Raw genomic sequence first — 21,032 nt, forward strand, 5'->3', positions numbered from 1 at the left:
GGCACCACTCACTATTGCCCCTAGGGACACACTAGGAAAATTTTTGCTTCTTGTTCCTGCAACCTCAAACTCTGCTGGTCTACAGGTTTTAGTCCCAAAAGGAGGAGTGCTGTCACTAGGGAACACAACTATTCCATTGAATTGGATGTTAAAACTGTCACCTTCCCATTTTGGGCTCCTCTTACCTCTGAATCAACAATCAAAGAAGGGAATTACTATACTGACTGAAGTGATTGATCTTGACTATCAAGGGGAAATAGGACTGCATCTACATAATTGGAGTAAAGAAGTGTTTGCCTGGAATACAGGAGATCATCTAGAGAATCTCCTAATACTTCCATAATCTATGATTAAAGTAAATGGAAAACTGCAACAACCCAATCCAAGCAGGACTAACAATGGCCCAGAATCTTCAGGAGTTAAAGTTTGGGTCACTCCACCAGGCAAAGATCCACAGCCAGCTAAAGTGCTTGCTGAGGGTAATGAAAACATGCAATGGGTAGTGGAAGAAGGTAATGACAAATATGAACTTTGACCACAAGACCAGTTTTAGAAATAAGGACTATAATTGTCATGAATCTTCCTTGTTTCATTATGATGATGACTCTATATGTACACAAAATGAATTTCTTTGTCATTTTCTTCAAACTTATCCCCATATCATATAACAAGGTGTATCCATTTCATATCATAATATTTAAGGATGTCAAGTTTGAGAGTGAATATTACCCAAAAACTTGCACCATATTCTATATGGAATTAATGTGTTTCTGGCTGTACGTAGAAGAGTTGAACATTGTTAGGCAGAAATATATATATATATATATATGCATGTCTATTATTGTTTTTACTTAGAGACTAAGTATGGCTTAAGGTTATGTGTATGGTTGCTGAGTTGACAAGGCATGACTTTGATGGTTAGGCTGTTGTGTCTACTCAGCCACGTAACTGTGCCGAGTTGTTTGGTCAAGCAACCACTGGGTGTACTGTAATAAAGGGTCATTTATAGACTTTCATCACCTTTGATTTTACTGCAGTGGTAAACCATAGATAACTGGATATAATTACATCAATCAGGGAGATCACCATCAGCAATGAGTGATACTTAACCCAAACAGTTGACTCCCTTAAGAGGAGAAGTGATTCCAACATTGAGAGAGAAATTCTCAGCTCAGTTTTGTACAGTCAACATATCCCAAAACTCACCACGAACATTCATTAGACTTCCATTGCTACCTTTGGTTGTGGCCTGCCTGCAGAACCTGGACTTGTGCTTCCCCATGGCTTCATGAGAGATTCTCATTGTTTGCACATTATTGACAGATATCTCTTGTTGATTCTGTTTCACTAGAGAATCCTGAGTAATACATTGCCTTCAAAGCTTCCAAACTGCTTTGGGCTTGGGAGAAATTTGAAGCTTCTCTGTTCCTGGCATCCCAAGGATATAGAGCCAATGCCACTGGGCAACCCTAGGGTAATTTGATATTTGGGGCATCAGGTGTCAGTTTCCAAACCAAAAACCCAAGTGAAAACTTTTCCCTAAATGGTGTGTGGGCCCTCCCAGAGGTTTTATCATTGTTTAAATGGCTAGAACTGCAGATTAGGGACCTGGCCTATAAGGTAGCACAACCCTCTATAAACACTTTTTCACATTCCACTGGATCTTTAAGATAATTAGGGCATAAGTTAAACTTAGAGAAATATGACCTAAAATCAGAGGGGCAGTTAGAGAAGTGGACTAAGATTGATTTTATTATTTCTTTGGATGGGCTGTTAGAATCAGAAAATTGTTCAGGATGAGATAGCTTTTCAGGTCTCCCATGTTCCCTTTAGATTCCTACTCAAGTTAGGGAATGTCCCCAGTCAAGTTCCAAATGTGATATATTTTGTTGCAAGAACCTTTTTGGATCTGCATGGTATGGGTTCTGCCCACTTCTAATTCCACACAGGGAGCCAGAGTTAGATAAATTGAGATTATGTCCTTTGGGAGAAGGGCTGGAGATCCATTCACTATGGTAAAGAGAGAGCAATAGAGACATATAAGGAAGCTTTGGTTAGAAGCCAAAAACTCACCCATATTGATGGTGGTGAGAGGGTTACCAGAAATTAACTCTTTTCTGGCTGACTTCCCATGATAATATGCCAGAAAGGAAATCAGGCACTCAACCACTGAACTCTTTTCTGTAACTGCTTTCTACTGGCCATGGGCTGTAGTCATTGCCTAACAAGGTGTAAAACTCTTATTTTATTTTAACTGGAAGGAAGATGGATCTGGCATTCTGTATGAAGTTGGATGAAGTTTTCATATGGTTAATAAGATGTTCACTCTGAAAGAAACAAACTTAATAAAAAATTTGGAATACCCGTTTTTGAAAGAGGACATTGGATTACAGAGGTAGACAAGGTTAGGTGCTTATAAAGATGGCACTCCTTTTTAAAAGCTGGTGGGAACAGTATATATATATATATACCTTTTCTAAGTTATTTATCTTTAGAGAGAAATTGCAATCGATACTTAGCTTTGTCTGAAGACACATTTCAAGGTGTTTAATGATTGGCACTCATGTGCTCTGGCAGATGCTCCTGGTGAACTGGCACCCCTTGGGTAATTGGTTTCACTCAGGATTAGTACACCAAGTTGGAAATTTTCATAGTTTTTAGCTGTGAGTGATTAGAACTACAGAATAAAGGTTTTTTACATTTTGGTTTTAATTGTACAATTTCTAGTAATTTTGACTTGTTCAATAGGTGACTCATTATTAGCAAGCAAGCCTCATTTTTGTTACATAGTAGAGGACAGTAGAATATAGTAAGTTGACTGAGCCTGGCTGAGACTGCCACCTTATTCTATAGACATGTTTATTAACTGTTTAGAAAATGAATTTACTAGGAATTTAACATGTCTAATATAGTTCTACACTTGATCCAAAATAGAAAAGATAATATTTTAATTATTAGGCATATATTTAGCACAGGATAAAAGTACAGCACTTAATATGAATTAATGTATAACTTAATGCAAAGGATTTAGAGTTACAATTAATAGTTCCAGGTTTGTAATACTTTACACGTTATCTCTCCATGAGAGCAGGTCTTAATGCCAATTGTGTTTAAGTTCTACTTACAGTATCCTGGAATCATGGCTCCCCTTAGCATGTTCTTCATGCAGTGAGAAATTTGCAGCATCATTGATCCTACAGAGATTTTCCAGTATTCTACTAGCCTGGTGCATAGTGTTCTCTGGCACTATGGAACAGTGCCAGTCTGGAGGCGATATCCATTGTACACTTGGCTGTACCGAGTCATCATTGGCTGCTGCAGGAGCTTGAAACTGCAAGGTAGTTTCCATCAACTTCAGGAGCAGAACCAGAGGCTGATATAGTAAATATTTCTAATTGAGGGGTCAGTGAACAGCCTAGTCAATAACTCACATGGAGAGGCAACCTGTGATGTATTCAAGGCCTGGTTTGAATGCACAAAAGAGTTTGACAATGTTAAAGTTTATTCCTTGTTTTTATATATATTTTAAACAATTTAATGCAACACATATATCAAATGACTGTTTACTTACAATTTTACCATGAAGATAACAATAGGTACTTTACTTTAGTAATAGAGGGAAAAATTATTTTTCATTGTTAAAATGAAAACAGAAGATTCCCAATAGAATCAAGATAACTTTTTATTACCATTTACTTAAATATGCACCTTGCTTGCGGTGGTCTTCAGACAGGTTTTATTATTGCAAAGTTATTTTTTGCAACCAATACCAATCTAAGTTTTTAGAACTAGAACTATTTAAATGTTTCAGTTTGGAAGATGTTTTACAAACTCTTTATAATTGACTATAACGACATTGACTAGCCACCTCTTGTTTAAATAAACTTATTAAATTACAATTACCAACCAAAGAAATTTACTCTATTTATTTAAGAAAGCATATCTACAATCTTTTTCCTTTAGCCAAATTTCATCAATGTGAACTTACAATTTTCATTACTTTAAAGATTTTGTACATATATTAATTTAGTTTATAAGTTAACTATAGGAGATTACACTCAAGTTAAATAAAATTGAAACCATTATAGGTTATGCAAGGAATGTTCTCTTTTTTCCTTACAGGAAGCTAAAAACGTCTTTTTTTTGTTTAAGTTATGAAAATGAATAATTTAAAAGCATACTGACTACCAGGTTTTAAAATACATTACACAATTACTTAATTTGTTTAATCATAATCCAGGAAAGATCTCTCCATAGTTTTTATGGACTTTTCTTTACTTGCTGAAATTTGACAATAGAGCCACTAATTGCCTTTATTTTTGTTGGAAAGAAATCTTCTTCTGGAAGAAAATAAGGCTCACCCAATTGTGGAGAAGAAAATAATTTATTCTCAATCTTGCAAGAAGGGGCACAGAACCAGATACGGCTGGTGCCCTGAACAAAGAAAAATGACACAACTTATACCCCTAACCATAGCATGCAAGCTTTTCCTTTGTTTCTCTATAGATTGGATACTTCAGAAGTTACAGCTTATCTGAGATCTAACTTTCCCATGCAAAAGTTTGTGATTTAACTGCTTCCTCTATCACATTCCAACCATTTTAGTTTTCACCAGCTCCCCTTTGTCAAATAAGGAATGGAATTTAGTGCTGAATTGGTATTGACATAGCTCTTTCTTGGGCATCCTTTTATTGCCTATAGGTCTGGCTTAAGCTGGTTTCTTTTGCTGTGTAACCCAGGAGTGGGAGACTGAGGCAGTAGGCTGCCAGGTTACATTAATCAATATGTTCTACCTTTATGTAAAAACTAAACTAATCTTTGTTTTTTTGCATTTTATGGCTGACAAAAGGTTTAAACTGGGAATAGGGCAAACTGATTCTTAATTCCTTAGCCTAGTAGATAGGTTTAATCTGCCACACCTAGTCTTGCCTTCAAAGCTCTTGCAAAGAGGAGACCTTTCCCAATAGTTTTTATAATCAGATTTTTATATGACCTTTTCATCTTGCTTAGTCTAATTTGAGTTCCAAGAATATTTATTCACATATATAACTGTATATTTAATTTTTAATAACTTGAATAGAGCTCTTTTAGGAATTTTCTCTTGTTAATTTGCATTATTTTATATACCGTTTAGCTAAATTTGTTATTGTAAACAGAATCCATAGATCTTGACTATGTTGCATAAAGGAATTTAAGGACACTCCACAGGGTAGGCAAGGAGTAAAGAGTTTATTAAGAAATTAGAAGAGAAAGTTACACATGGGTGTTTGCTGTGCTAGGGGGTGAGATGCCCACCCCTCTCTAGGGGTTCCTGGTTTTATTGGCTACCACTGGGAGTTAGGTTTTATGCTGTTTGGAGTATTTAGGATGAGGGGGGAAATTCATTGGATGGTTTGATTTCCAGGGGTTTCTGTCTGGTGGTAGTTTGCATCTGGCTACTGTCCTTGAGCTCTGAGCTGGTTTAAAGTGTTTATGAAAATATGCTGCTGGTGATGATGGGACACTTTCTGTTTATTTTCCTTTCTGGCATGTGAGAATGGGTCAGGTTACATTCTAATAATGCAAGGGAACTGCTATCTGTCTTCTGATAACTTGCTTGTGTTAACTTGTCTTTGTGAGTTAGCAGGTTGATGTCTGTGCCTCAGGATTGTCTTCCAGGTGGTGCTTGTATAACTCACTGAGTTTTTTGTCCCTCCTCCTTAGGTCCCTATTCTATCCTGCTTTTTTTTGTTGTTCAATTTTTTTAAATTAGTGAATGTTTGGGTTTACAGAAATGTCATGCCTGAAGTACAGGATTCACATATACCATCCTATTATTAATAAATTTCCTTAATGTGGTTCATTTGTTACAATTGATGCAAGCACATTTTTATTTGTACTATTAACTATAGTTAAATTAGGGTTAACTGTGTATATTGTGTACTTTGATTTTCTTACCAGAATAAAAGAGAATAAAAAGAAAAGAAAGACAACTATCAGGTAGAACAGCAGTATATGTTTTAAAGGAAAATTTGGGACCTTAAATAACTGGATGGGATGATAAAAAGTGAAAAATGAGTTCTCCATGGTCGTGATAGAAATATATATAATTTATAAGGAGAGACAAGCAAGTCTAAAACTTCTTAAAGACTTTTTAGAAATGCAGGAAGATAAAATTATATCAGAAATGTTCACCGGGTCAACATGTCAAAAGTGAAGAGACAATACTGCAAAATATACAGTCTTAAGTTCCCACTGTGTCAAAGTTTGTCAGAGATAATTGAAAAAGACCTTTTATGTAAAAACTCGTGAAAACCTTTCTCTAGAGACTGCAACAGGAAAGCTGTCAGTTTACAGAAAAGCAGGAAGTAATGATTCCATATAAAATGCTTAACAAACTTTAGTAAATTCGATTTGAACTGCAATTTGTAATAGGGAAATGTATCAGTTGAATGCTGAGAAAAGAAACCTAAACTGAATGGAATAAAATCTGCTTATGAAAAGTACAGGAAAGAAAATGTAAAAATGGTTAAAAAAGGCAAGTCAGGCCAGGTACAGATGAGAGAAAAATAGAAAATTTCCAGGTAGAGAATATTAAATTGGGAAGAAAAATTGGGCCAAGAGTGTTTGAAGAGTACAAGATAAGAACTACAGATCATATATATATATATATATATATATATATTTTTTAACTCTTGGAAAGAGAAATTCCTTAAGACAGAATTTATAAGTTTAAAAAACATCTGGGACATAAAATAAAGCAATGCATACAACACTTTGTAGCTTGCCACATTGCAGATAGGAAAGGAGATCAAACTGATAAAAAGCTAATCAGTTTTCTGAAAGAAGTGGGACAATAGGAAATTAAATACAAAGCAAGGAAAATTAAGAAATTTATGGTCCAACTTGTCTTGCAAAACTGGAAACACAGATATTTAAAGTGAACTTAAAGAGACTATGAATATGTAGAAAGGAAAAATAGAGCACCAGAAATAAAATCTGCTTATAAGTTGGACTTCTTATAAATTTCCCAAACCAGAAATGAGGAAGGAAAAATATCAATGCCCTTCTCCAGAGATTTTAGAGGTTATGAATGGTGATTCTTTTCCATGAAGCATGGAAAACATTTTTCATAATCAAACATTTGCTGGGCAAACTCTGACAACTCAATTTACATTCCCTGGTCATGAACTCTAGAAAAACATCATCCTGGTGAAAGAAAAATGCAGAAAAAAATTCTCAATTTACTTTCCTTCCATTAAGCACAAGAGTTGCTAAATTTTTATTGTGTATAAAGCTAAAAACTTTCTCTTTGTCCAAAGTTAGATATGTATTCTATATTTGGTTGTAGGAGGACAAGGCTGTGGTAATCTGTGTGACTGGAAAATTTGTGGCTAATTAGCAATTTAGCAATTCACTCATTATTTCTGAAAAAAAAAAATTATTCCTATTTCACATGAGTAGTTTTTTGGGTAGTAGAAACAGAGAATCCAATAACTTCAAGAGCATAAATTGTGATGTTACAGCAACCAATATAAGAAATTAGATTGCTTTAACCTTTATCTGAAGGAGGATTTCATCGCTCTTCTTAATATCTCCTCTGGATAATTGACAATGAACATTCAAAATGAATTGTGTTTCTTCTGTGAATTTCATTGGAACTCTTTTAAAGTCATGTAATCTCATTTTTGGAATTCAGAATAGTTCATCTGGTTAATGTTATTTGACAACATTGAGAAATTCAATGTAATATTGAGCGAACTTTCACTTTTTCATTCACTGAAGTTTTAAGGTGAATATACGTGGGGTAATCTGACCCTTTGATTTTTTCTGGGTTAATTAACAAGGCTTATATACTTTGTCTTGGAATGACACTCAGAATAGAAGTGTAATAGAGATTATCTGTCACCTAAAGGAAGTGTGGGAAAGAGGCATTGATCCTATGTCTTCTATTTCAATGGGGTAGAAATAACCTCCGATATAACAACTTAGGCAATTTCCCTCCTGACCTACTTATTCTTCTGTAAAAAAGTATATTACATTATCAGTGTCTTATTTTTATGTAGCATAAATACAAGAGAAGCCATGGGAACTAAAAGAGTTCTATAGATTGGTTTTTGGCTCCCATAGGATATATTGACATATTTAACCCAGCATATGTGAGGTGTGACTTGATTTGGAAATAGAATCTTTGCAGATATGATCAAATTAAGATGAGATCGAGTCTCCAAAAGAGTCAGGAGGTCATCAGAGGTTTCACACTTATGCATGGCTCAGCAGGGTCCCAGAGACAGCCAAAATAGATACAACCCGAGCTATACTGGTTCTCCTGAGTGCCACAGAGACCCACAGGTTCTATGGTCATGTCAGATGGCTCTGGAGTTCAGTGCCATGTCAGTTAGCCCGACTTTGGAGTTTGTATTCCTAAGTGTGATGAACTTGGACTCAGATGTGACCTTTCTACATATGCCTCTTCTGTCAATTTTACTGGACCTGTGGTTGGTGCTGGGGCTGGCATGTACTCAGGAGACCTGAATCCCAGACTGTCCATGTGAAAGTTAGGCCCTGAGCCTCAGCAGGCTTGCAAGTCCTACCCTCTGGATTATTGGACTTACCCCGGCCAGCTAACAGGGATGTGAAGAAGGCCAACCATCACACCAGGGAGGCAAGAATGTCTACAACTGCAAGCAGGAGAATTGCATCCATCAGCCATGTGGAATCTAAATCCCATCTTGATATAGAGGTGGAATGGGTAAAACCATCCCAGGGTACACAGGATGGAGGAATAAAGTATGGATTAGAGTGGATTTACTGATATTCTACTATGGAACAATTGTGATTAGTAATAGAAGAAATTGTAGCATTGATGTGGAAAAAGTGGCCATGGTAGCTGCTGAGGGCAGGGAGAGGGAAGAAGAGATGGGAAGTGGGGGCATTTTCAGGACCTGGAGTTGTCCTGGGTGGTACTGCAGGGACAGATGCTGAACATTGTATGTTCTGCCATGGCCACTGGGTGTACTGGGGGAGTGTGGGTGAAACAAAAGACTCACTCTTCAAAAATGGTGCTGAAGTGCTCAAGTAAACAACCACTGAGCCCACCTAAACTGCCCCTGCCTTCAGTAACAAGACCTCTGGAGCCAATCAGCCTTATCAAATTAACATAACCAATCCAGTTCTTACACACCATCCAACCTCCCCTCACTCACCCATATCTACCACTGCACTTTTTCAATAAACCAGACCTGTGCCACAAGCCTGTGTCTCTGGAGTGGTTACTGTGTGTTTCCGGGCTGTGTGATCCCCGGGCTCCATCATCACTTACCTCGCGGACAGCTAGCCTGCTCCAACCGAGCAGGAAACTCTGAGGGGAGAGTGTAAACTATACTGTAAGCCATTAGCCATGCGGTAGAGCAGTGCTCCAAAATAATTTGTGGGAATGTGTCATTATGATGAAAGAGGTTGATAATATGGGAGGAGTGGAATGAGTGGGTGTATATGGGAACCCCTTATATTTTTTGAATGTAACATTTAAAAAAATAGAAAAAAATAAAAAATAAAATAAAATAAAATAAAAAGATGAGATCATGATGGATTAGGATGAGAGTTAATCCCGAAGTCCCTTGTCTGGGTTTTTTTCCTTTGGGGTTATTGATGATTCAATTTATTTAATTCTTACTCTTATGTTGAGAGCTTCTATTTTGTTCTTGATTTCAGTGAAGGAAATTTGCATATTTCTACAAATCATCCATTTAAACTGTTATCTTATTTTTCTGGTATAAAATTGTTCATAGTATTTAATAAAGCTGTTGTTTTTATTTTGGTGGTAAACAGTAACATCCCTTTTAGTTTCTGGTTTAATTATTTCCTCTTTTTTTTTCTTTTTCTTTGAAAGTCTATTTCATCAAAGTTTTCAGAGAACCATTTTTTTTTAGTTTTTTTTTCTCTATTTCATTTATTAGCATTCTTACCATTTTTGTTTCCTTTTTTATGGTCATATTGGATTTGGTTTGTATTTCTTATACTAGTTCCTTATTTTGAGGTTAGGGCTCCAGTTTGAAAATTTTCTCTCCTTAAATATATTTAGAATTACATTTTTTCCCTCTCAGCACAGTCTAGTTTCTGGTATATCTGTTTTCATTTGTATTCACCTCAAAATATTTCCCAACTTGCCTTGTGATTTATTTTTGACATATTGGTTCTTTAAGAAAATACAATTTAATTTCCACATCTTTTGGGTTTTTCAGGTCTCCCTTTTTAAATTTCTAACTTTAAATTTCCATTGTTGTATGTAAAGAAACACTGTATGATATATTATAAATAAATCCAAATTTGCTGAGAATGTTTTGAACTAATATATAGCCTATCCTAGAGAATGACACATGTGTAATAAAAAAAAATATTCTTTCACTGCATGAAATGATCTGTGTGTCTCATAGGTAAAATTGGCTTATGCTATCAAGCAAATCTGTTTCTTTATTGGTTTTCTGTTCAGATATTCTATCTATCATTAAAGGTAGAACATTGAAGACTTCTTCCAATGAAGAAATATCTATTTCTCTTTTCATATCTGTCAAATTCACTTCATATATTTTGGGCTTCTGCCTTTAGGTGCATATATATTTATAACTATTTCTATTGTTGAATTGATCTTTTTCAGTATATTTTCCTTATTTGTCCTTTTTCACAGATTTTACTTAAAGTCTATTTTATTTCATATTAATATATAATAGCTATATCAGCTATACTATTGAAATTTTTACTAATCACAATGAATATTTTTCCATCCTTTCACATTTAACCTTCTTGAATCTTTGACTTTAAGGTCAGTCTCTTATAAACTATATATATCTGGGTCATTCTTTTTAATGCACCTGCTTCTTTGCCTTTTGACTGAAGTATTTAATCCATTTATATCTAAAGTAACTACTGATAAGGAACCAATTTTTCTGCCATTTTGCTATTGATCTCTGTCCATTTATATGTTCTTTGTATCTTAAATATTTTGTTAATGCCTACTTTCATGTTTATTTATATCTTTTTCTATCACACCATTTTGAATCTCTTCTCATTTCCTTGTGTAGTTTTCATATTTTTCTTGATTTGATAATGAATTAACATCAATAGCATACTCATTGCCTCTATAAACCTATATTCCTTCACGTTATTCTTTTATATAAATTACATATTTTAACATTATATGTCCCAAACCACACAGTTTTCATTACTTTGCATACTTTTGCATTTTAGAACAACTAAGATGTAAAAAGATGAGTTGTATACCAAAAATACAATACAAAGTACTGGCATTTAAGAGTATCCATATGGTTACCTTTACCAGAGACCTTTATTTCATTATACCCCTGAGTCCACTGTCTAGTGTCCTTTCCTTTCAGTCTGAAGAAATATTTTTGGCATTGCTTGTAGGGCAGGTGTAGCAGTTTGGTATGGTTATGAATTCCAAAAATAGATATTGGATTACATTTGTAATCTGGTCTGTACCTTGGCATGATTGAGATATGATTTGGGCTTTGATTGGACCACATAATCAGAGCATTGAGTCCTCACTCCTTGGTGAGAAGAGACACACAGATAAAAGTCATTACCAAGGACAGAGTCGAGGGGTTGTTGATCTTGGAGTTTTGATGGTGGAGTTTGATACCAAAGCCTTAAGCTGGAGTCCTGGAAAGTAAACTGACAGCAGAAAGAAAAGCAAGCCCCAGGAAGCCTGAACCCTCATGTACTTTGGCAGCCATCTTGATCCAACACATGAAAATAGACTTTGGTGAGGGAAGTAACTTGTACTTCATGGCCTGGTATCTGTAAGCTCCTACCCCACATAAATACCCTTTATAAAAGCCAGCCAATTCCTGGTATTTTGTATCAGCACCCCTTTGGCAGACTAATACAGAATTTGGTACTGAGGAGTGGGGAAGTGCTTTTGCAATTACCAAATTCTGGAACAGTTTTATAAATGGGTAGGGGGTATATTTTTGGTGAAATTGTGAGATGCTTGATGGAAAAGGGTTAGATTGCTTTGACAGCAATATGGATGCTAAAGAGACTTCTTATCATGCTTAGAAGTAAATGATGAAACTATTATAACTGGAGGAAAGGTGTTCTATGTTTTAAAGTTGCAGAGAACTTAGCAAGATTACTCCTGGTGTTTTATGGAAGGCAGAATTTGAAAATGGCAAGCTGGGCATTTAGCTGAAGAAATTTCCAAAGTAAACCCAGAAAATGCAGCTTGGCTTCTGCTTGCGGATATACTGAGGACTGAACAGTCAGGTACAAAGAAAACAGAAACTAATTCTGAAAATTCCAAGCTCAGGAAATAAAGTTCCCAGAAGAAAGTGCCCCATTGGAGGACTTAACTAAACTTGGTAAATCAAAATTGAAGATGCAGTTATCTAGGAAAGACTTGTGGAAAGTATTTGGCAAAATGTTATTTGCAGATAAAATTGCTAAGATGGAGTCACAATGGACACAGATGGAAAACACATCTAATCTGAATGATGTTCTTATTAGAACTTGAGAAGACACAGAAACAGGTAGCTATGTGAAGATACAGGCAGAAGTTAGAATTGTGCTGTCACAAGTCAAGGAAAACAAATATTGCTAGTGACAACTAGAAACTAGAAAAAGGCAGGGAAGGATCTTCTCTTAGATCCTTCAGAGAAAGCATGGCCCAGCCAACACCTTGATTTTCAATTTTGAGCCTCCAGAACTGTAAGAGAACAAGGTCCCATTATTTAAAACCACCTAGTTAATGGTTCTTTGTTATGGCAGTCTAGGAAACTATTGCAGGGATTCTATTCTTCTCTCTTACCAGTAGTCTTGCATCTATTTTTTTCTGTTTTTAGACCCAGGCATAGCTTTATAATATTTTATCACATTTATAGTTGTTCATTGAGAATGCCGGCTTGTCACCTCCATGGCTTTCACCTTGTACTTCATCAGTACAAAAGGCTGGCATTTTGCTCTCTATTGATCTGATTTCTGAAGTCACTGCTATACATTTGGAACCCAGAATAGAAAAGGGGTTATATTTAAATTGTCCCTAAAACTCAACATTTTTATCCAATTTCTAGACTATTTTTCAGTCTTATCACATTGTCTGTGTGCACCCTCCTTGACCTTTAACTGAAATGAAATCTATAATTTATGGGATGCCCACTCCTGTTACCTATTTACTTACTAATTGTATCCATGATATATCTTCAGGATAAATTGGAATTTTTTCTTAATAGGTCAAATATTCTTTCATTTTTAAAAATATTTTAATTATATAGATAATTTCATTTGTGTGATATAAAATGTATACTACTCTTTGTCATTTAATATTTTCCTAGAAAACCATGTTTCGTAATAGGGCTATCACTGATAGTTTAGTTCTCATTGTACTTTTATTTGTTTCATCATATTTTATTTCAATTACTCTGAGTTTTAGGGGAAAACTATGGAATGAAGTTACTTTCACTTTTCCTACAATAAATTATTTGTTCAGCAGCAGTTACTGTTTAGTCTTTTCTTTTACTCAATATAATATGATTATGTATTTTTCGTATTTCAAATTATTCATGAGTCATTGCTTTCAGTAGTTGTAAGACTATTGCTTGTGTTTTCCCAGTTTGAGCTGAAATTTAGAACCATAAGAACAAAAGTAGTAATGAAAGAACTTGTAGCAATGATATAAAGATGGTGGCCACCAGTGGTTCTGAGGGGAGGAAGAGGGAAAGCTAGGTATAACTTGGGGCATTTTGGAAACACTGCAATTGTTCTGCATGATATTGCAATGATGGTTACAGGCCATTATAAATGTTGACAACTTATAAAATTATGTTGCACAAAGTGTAAACCATAATGTAAACTATAAGCCATAGTTTGTAGCAATGCTTTAATATGTGGTCACCAATTGTAACAAATGTATCACACTAATGAAAGATGTTAATGGGGGAAAATGTGGGAGTGGATAGAAGGTGAAGTATATGGGAATCACCTATATTTTAGATGTGAAATGTATGTATCTAAAGCTTCTTTTAAAATAATGAAATGATGACCAAATGATGGAATTCATATTTGATAATTTCATCTGTGTTAAATGCATGAATTTTGTGAAAATTTATTTCTTTAATCTATTCAAAATATAGATTTATATATTTTCATCAATTACATAGTTTCATTCGTAAAGCCTCAATATTTTCATGTGATAAAACTAAATTTCTAATCAGAAATACCACAACTCCTTTTGTAGTTGTGCTGTAAGAACACTTTTAGGAAAACCTGTTTGGATGAATTGATAATCCAAACAATCCAAAACCAGGAAGGGTCAACCAGTAAGATTGTTACTCATTCTGCAGTGATGAGAAAATTTTACTGAATCATATAAGCAGTAATATTGAATACCCTTGATAGAAATTTGAATGGATGAAATGCCATTCATGAAAGCTGAAACCCCTGCTTACCTTATAGGATGAATGATTTTTTTTATTATAAAATGATTTGTAAAATTATAATTCTTAAAATGGAAAATTTTATGTTATATATTTTCATAAAAAATTAAAATACTGGAATTTTATCTATCTTTGAGAAAATTAAGTTTTATCTAGAATACTTTAATCAAATTGTTTTGCAGTTTTTAATAAATTATCCTCAATTTTCCAATCTATAACAATTAAATTATGAATTGTTTGCTACTACTACTATGCATGGCTCTTTTGATTGTAACTATTCATTTGATTCATTCACTTCAAAATCCATATACTGCTTAGACATTGTTAAGACCATATGAAATATCAATGCAATTTTAATAATATTTTTGTAAAGTTACTTTTAATTTTCAAAAAACTATAATACTATAATATATACTTTAAAAAATATCAATTTTATCATGAGATAGCATGATATTATCACCAAATACCCTTTTATGGAATTTTGAATTTTTCTTTATACTAATTTACAATTTTTTATAATGAATTTATTTCCATTGTGAACATAATAAGAAATGTCTGTGTTTGTGTTACAGCAACAAAGGATATAATGTATGAATTATTTTCTAGGTGCTGGGTTCAGTTACGAGAAGAAGTGTATTAGTTATAATGGCTTAGTATATTGTGCACCACTGTGGATGTAGAGAAACTTCACTTAGCCATAATAGCTACCCATGTAAGGTTAAACTCTAAATAACCTGTAAAAACTAATTTTTAAAATATAAGGTCATAAAAATTTACCTTATGTTTCCTACTGAGTCATAAAGCTGCTTACATTAAGACCTTTGATTGATTTTGAGTTAAATTTCATATATGGTATGAGCTAGAAATCCAACTTCATTGTTTTGCATGTGGAAATCCAGTTGTCCCATCACCGTTACTGATGAAACCATTATTTTATTTTTTATTATGTTTACTAACAAACACTCCTCTTTCAACTTTTCCACTTTTCCCTTGTAAACTCCAATCTTCTTTCTATCTCTGTGAATTTGCTATTTCTAGTCATCTCTTGTAAGTGATTGCATACAATGTTTGCATTCATGTGTCTTGCTTGTTGCACTGAGCATAATATTTCAAGATTCTTCATTATTGTAGCATATCTCATAATTCCTTTTCTCTTATACCTGAATAATATTTCATCGAGAGCATGTACCACCTTTTGTTTATCCAGCCATTTGTTGAAGCCATTTGCATTGTTTCCAGCTTTTCACTATTGTGAAAAATGCTGCAGTAAATATTGGTCTATGTAACTGCAACTTCATTTTCAATTTCTTTGTATATATTCTAGAAGTATGATGGGATTGGGTCAAATAGTAGTTCTATATTCAACTTTTTGAGAAATCACCATATTGCTTTGCACAATATCTGCACCATTTTACATTCTCACCAACAATGTACTAGGGTTCTAATTTCTCTTAATTTTCTCCATTTGTTATGTTTTATTTTTTTAAAATAGCCATATTTGTGGGTGTGAAGTGGCATCTCCTTGTGGTTTAGATTTGCATGCCTCAAATGGGTAATGATGTAAGGCATCTTTTCATGCATTTAAAGATCATTTGCATATCTTTAGAAAACTATTTATTCAATCCACTAATTGTTTTTATCAAACTACTTTTCTGAAGGAAAGCAAAATATGTCCTTTTTAATTGCCATTTTTCTTTGCATCCAATATGAAAATACACAATTAGAAGGAAATAATTCTAGGACCTTAATCTGTAGCACTAGGGCAAAGTTAGGAATTGCCATCCTATGTAATTGTATACCACTACTCAGTATTTTAAATAACCAGTGATTTGTGATCTTGAGATAGCTAAAGGCACAATGACCAAATAAATATTTATTTATTTACTTATACGAAAGCCTCTTATTACATGAGCATCCTATTCCTCAGGCAAAGATGCAGACACAGCTCTGATTAGAGCCATCTATCAATTGCAAATTCAATATTTTTCCTTGTTCTCTACTACCCATAAATGCAAGGACTAGCTTTCTCTCCTGGTGTGTGACACCATATGTCCATCTCTCTACCCTCATAGGGAACTTGATATGAACTACTCAGAGGGACCTCACATCATCACTGGCTGGTTTGTACTAGGAAGGGATACAATTAATTGTCAAGTTGCAGGGATGAAATTAGGAGAAAGCAGTCAGAATGAAGGAAGAAATCAGATAGACCTCAGGAATACAAGAATGCATGATTGTGATTCTATTACCAATGCTGTACACTAATTATAAGTATTTTGCTGGCATTTTCAGTCCAGATAACTTTTATCTTTTTGTGGGTAATAGATGAATGAAAGTATGTCTTTTAATGCTTTTCTGTTTGGCTTTTCTTCAATCCAGTATTATATAAGCAACCCATTTACATCGTTAATGTATAAACATATTTTACATTTTCTTTGCTGTATATGTTTCCAATTTTTGATTATACAACAATAAATTAATATATTGATTGAAATTTCCATTATTTTCTTTCATATCTATTACTCATAATGTTACAATGAGAATATTGTAAATGGATATGATAATTTGGGTTTCAACTTGTATTTCTTTCTTGATGACTAAAGATGTTGACATTAGTTTTGAGAGGATGGGATGGGACAAAATTCAGCAGAATCCTCTTTCTCAATTAAATTAAGAATCAAATTTTATCATGCAGTGTAATATTTGCAGCACACTCTTTAAAATACACATTTTTTTTGCAAGCTTCATCAGTGTTTTCATAGAGATAGAGTAACTAATTTGTACATCCATTTCTCAGACATATCAATCTGATTTTTCTCTTTCATCTTTAATATTGGAGTTTTGTTTCAAAATCAGGATTCAACTTGATGTCATTGACTCTCCTTTTTATCATGATGATATTTCATGGGCTTTATCATCCTCCTTTTACAAAAGAGAATGTGAGCAATAATAGAAGTGCATGTCAAAATTAATTGCTAATTACAAAAATGAAAAATCATCAATTTATACAGCTTGTTTACATGTGGAGAGCTATTCCATGAGAAGGGCGTTAACCAAATATTTTCAAGTGGCAAATGAACATGTGGAAAATCTTTTAATGCATTTGTAATGAAAACTTACATGCACAAAACTATACAAACCTATGTTTGGGTATCAAATAACATCAAATTTTAACAGTGTTGTTATTCATGCAGTTCTGGACATGGTAAGATATATTTTCTCCCCAATATTCAGTGTATTTTAAAGTAGTGAGTGATTACAGGAAGTCAATTTGTACTTGTTATCAAGAGACTAAAAATATTTATATGAATAAAAAAGTTTTTTGTATAAATTAAATATTTTAAAATATTAGGATATAGGTAATTGAGAAGATTTTATTTGCATATTAATGATCACTATAATATCAATCTAATAAATAGTACATATATGAAATTCTTGTATAATCAAAATAACATTACAATGTGAGAAACTTATTTTCTAAGAAATTTTTCTGACTTAATGTCTTAGTTTGTCTTTCTCTAAAGAGCAACCTAAGGGATTTTATATAATTAATTTTCTTGAGAAAGCCAAACCTGGGAACATTTGTGAGACCTGAGGAGAGAGAAACAAAACAATAGGACAGGATGTATTGACAATACAAGGAAAATTATTGATCTGGTTAGTGCTGTGGGAATTGAAACAAGTGACAAATCTAATATAAATAAAAGCAAAATTGATTGCCATTAAAATGCATCAGACTTTAGAAGGAAAATAAAAATAAATTTAAATGGAGAATGATTAAAATCAAGCTCAGAAGATAAAATTGAAACTGGGACATTTAAATTTAAAGAATTACATTTAAATTTAGAGCAAGCTGAAAGTAGATTTAATTTATTAGTCATTTTATTTAAATTTATTTAATTTATATAAAGTATAAAATTTTGAAATTCCAAAATTAAGGATGAAGAAAGGATAGATTTTTATAATGTTGCTCATTCTGGAAATATATTCATAGTATAATCTTTGACAAGGTGCATTGATGACTGTGCCACTAGCCTCATAAAATTATCATTATGTAACTGATGATGGGGAACTTCTGCTAAAAACACATTATTCTCATTGATTATCTCAAAGACACTTTTGAATGTGTATTCCCAGACACAGTAAGGAACTAAGTATTTTTATAAAACTCAACTCTAATAGCTTATAAAAATACTCAAATATTTTTAAAAATTGAAAGAGAAAAATCTTAAATTTATAATATTCATTTTCATTATAACTACTGCAAAAATAAAATGAGAAAAGTCACTCTCAGTAAATGCAATAAAATGTTAATTTGGTACCTATTATAAATTTTCCCAGGTAAGAGAAATTGTGAAGGTAAATTTTAACAAAAATATAATTCCCACACCTGGGGCCTGTTGATATGAATATAAAATTAGAAAAGTACCACTGGATTGGAAGTTGACAAGGATCTCATCAAAATTTAGATGCTACATAGGATTCCACATATTATAATACTAAAATGGAATCATAGATGTGTAATAATTTTAAAATAGATGAATATATACAAATATTTAGAAATGTCATAAGAATTAATGGAGACATGGATATTTTATTTCCAGTGGCGCACCTTTATTCAGTCTTTTTTTCTCTATTTTTTTAAATGTTACATAAAATATGAGGTCCCCATATACCCCCCACAACCCTCACCCCACTCCTCCCATAGCAACAATCTCTTTCATCATCATGGGACATTCATTGCATTTGATGAATACATTTCAGAGCACTGCTGCACCACATGGATAAGAGTTTACATTATAGTTTACACTTTGCCCCAGTCCACCCAGTGGGCCATGGCAGGACCTTTGAGGCCATTGTTCCACCAAACATTTTGGCAAAGGCCACCTTCATGTCCCTGTTTCTCAGGCTGTAAATAACAGGATTCAGGGTGGGAGGTAATAGAGAATATAACACAGACATAAAGAGATTCAGAGATGATGGGGATTTTGAGGTAGGACCTAAGTATGCAATAAATCCAGAGGAAATGAACAAGGTCACCACAGTGAGGTGGGGCATGCAGGTGGAGAAAGATTTAAACCTGCCTTGTGCAGATGGAATCCTTAGAACAGTGGAGAAAATGTGAACATAGGAAATAATCATGAAAATGAAACATATGAAGACAAAACAACAGCTAGCAATAATAAACATATATTCAAAATTATGCTCTCCATGACAGGAAAGTGTAAGCAATGATGGGATATCACAGAAGAAATGATGTACTATGTTGGGTCCACAGAACCTGACAGTGAATGTACCAGCCACATGAATGGAGCCATAGATACAGCCACTGAGCCAGGATGCTGCCACCATCTGCACACATGTGCTTCTACTCATAATGGCCTCATAGTGCAGAGGATGGCAGATGGCAGCATAGCGATCATAGGACATCACTAAAAGCAGGGCATATTCTGTGGCAGAAGCAAATACAGCAAGAAAAACCTGTGAGGCACATTCTCGGAAGGAGATGGAATGGCTGTTGGTTAAAGAGTTCATGATAGATTTGGGAACAGTGACAGAGATGTAGCAGATATCAACAAATGACAAATTCTTCAGGAAGAAATACAGGGGTACTTGGAGATGCCGGTCAATAGTGATGAGGGTGATAATAAGGAGGTTCCCCATCACTGCTGACAGATAACTGAGAAGAAAGAGTGTGGCATAGAGTCTCTGAAGCATCCAGTTATCAGAGAATCCCATGAGCAAGAATTCTTTCATGAGGGTCATGTTGGTTAGTTTCTCAGGCATGCTAATTCTTGACTATGGAAGTGAAAGAAAAGGGATAATTACCACATTTAATTACATCCTAGAATCTTCTTTTTGCAGATTGTACAAATGATTCTTGGGTATTCTGAGGAACATATTCAAGGACATTAGAGCAGCCCTTTCCATACCCTAGAACAAATCCATGGTTGCAAATTATACATTCTTTTTTACTGCAAAGTCAATTTCATTGCATCAATAATAGGGTAGAATAATTTACCATATATTCATCTACAATTTATGCCTAAAATTTTTTAAAAAATCTCACCAGTATACAAATGAGGGTTTCTTCTGTCTTTGATGCAATAGGTGAAATATAGTAGGAATCATTGCTAGAATAAGAGTTAGTTATTAATGGTATTTGATCAACTTTGCCTTGCTGTAAGCTATTTTATTAATACATTTGCAGAAGCAATAAATCTCTCAGATGTTTTTTCTTTTTCTACTTTATTATGTGACAAGGCACTAGAATTGCCTAAAAAGGGAGTGGACAGATTCTTTTGAAACATTTTTTTTGAGAGAATTATTGTGCCTGTCACAATTAAATACTTCTCATATTTAAGGTCATAACTGGATCACTGACATTTTTAAAGGCCTTCAAGTTAGTCAGACATATTGTCTTAGAAGACACAATAGAGTTTCACATTTTCTGATTTAATTTTTGAATCATTGATTTAAAAATAATTTCCTTTAGTAAGGGCCTGTGCCTACCATGGATCTAAAAAACATTAAAAGAAAATATGCAACATTTTATTTTTCTGAAAGAATGTGGAATTAAGCAGGTAAAATAATTTTACTTAC

The 21,032-nt window shown here is 33.8% G+C and overlaps 1 protein-coding gene across 1 annotated transcript; it reads right to left on the reverse strand.

Annotated features, from left to right (window-relative positions):
• Positions 1-19,226: 19,226 nt before the first annotated feature.
• LOC101428288 (olfactory receptor 14A16-like) lies at positions 19,227-20,195 on the reverse strand. The gene has a single exon (XM_004459318.4). The coding sequence runs from the start codon at positions 20,193-20,195 to the stop codon at positions 19,227-19,229; it is 969 nt and encodes a 322-aa protein (XP_004459375.4).
• Positions 20,196-21,032: the final 837 nt, after the last annotated feature.

Source organism: Dasypus novemcinctus, chromosome 16 (assembly GCF_030445035.2).
Source record: "Dasypus novemcinctus isolate mDasNov1 chromosome 16, mDasNov1.1.hap2, whole genome shotgun sequence".
Classification (NCBI taxonomy): domain Eukaryota; kingdom Metazoa; phylum Chordata; class Mammalia; order Cingulata; family Dasypodidae; genus Dasypus; species Dasypus novemcinctus.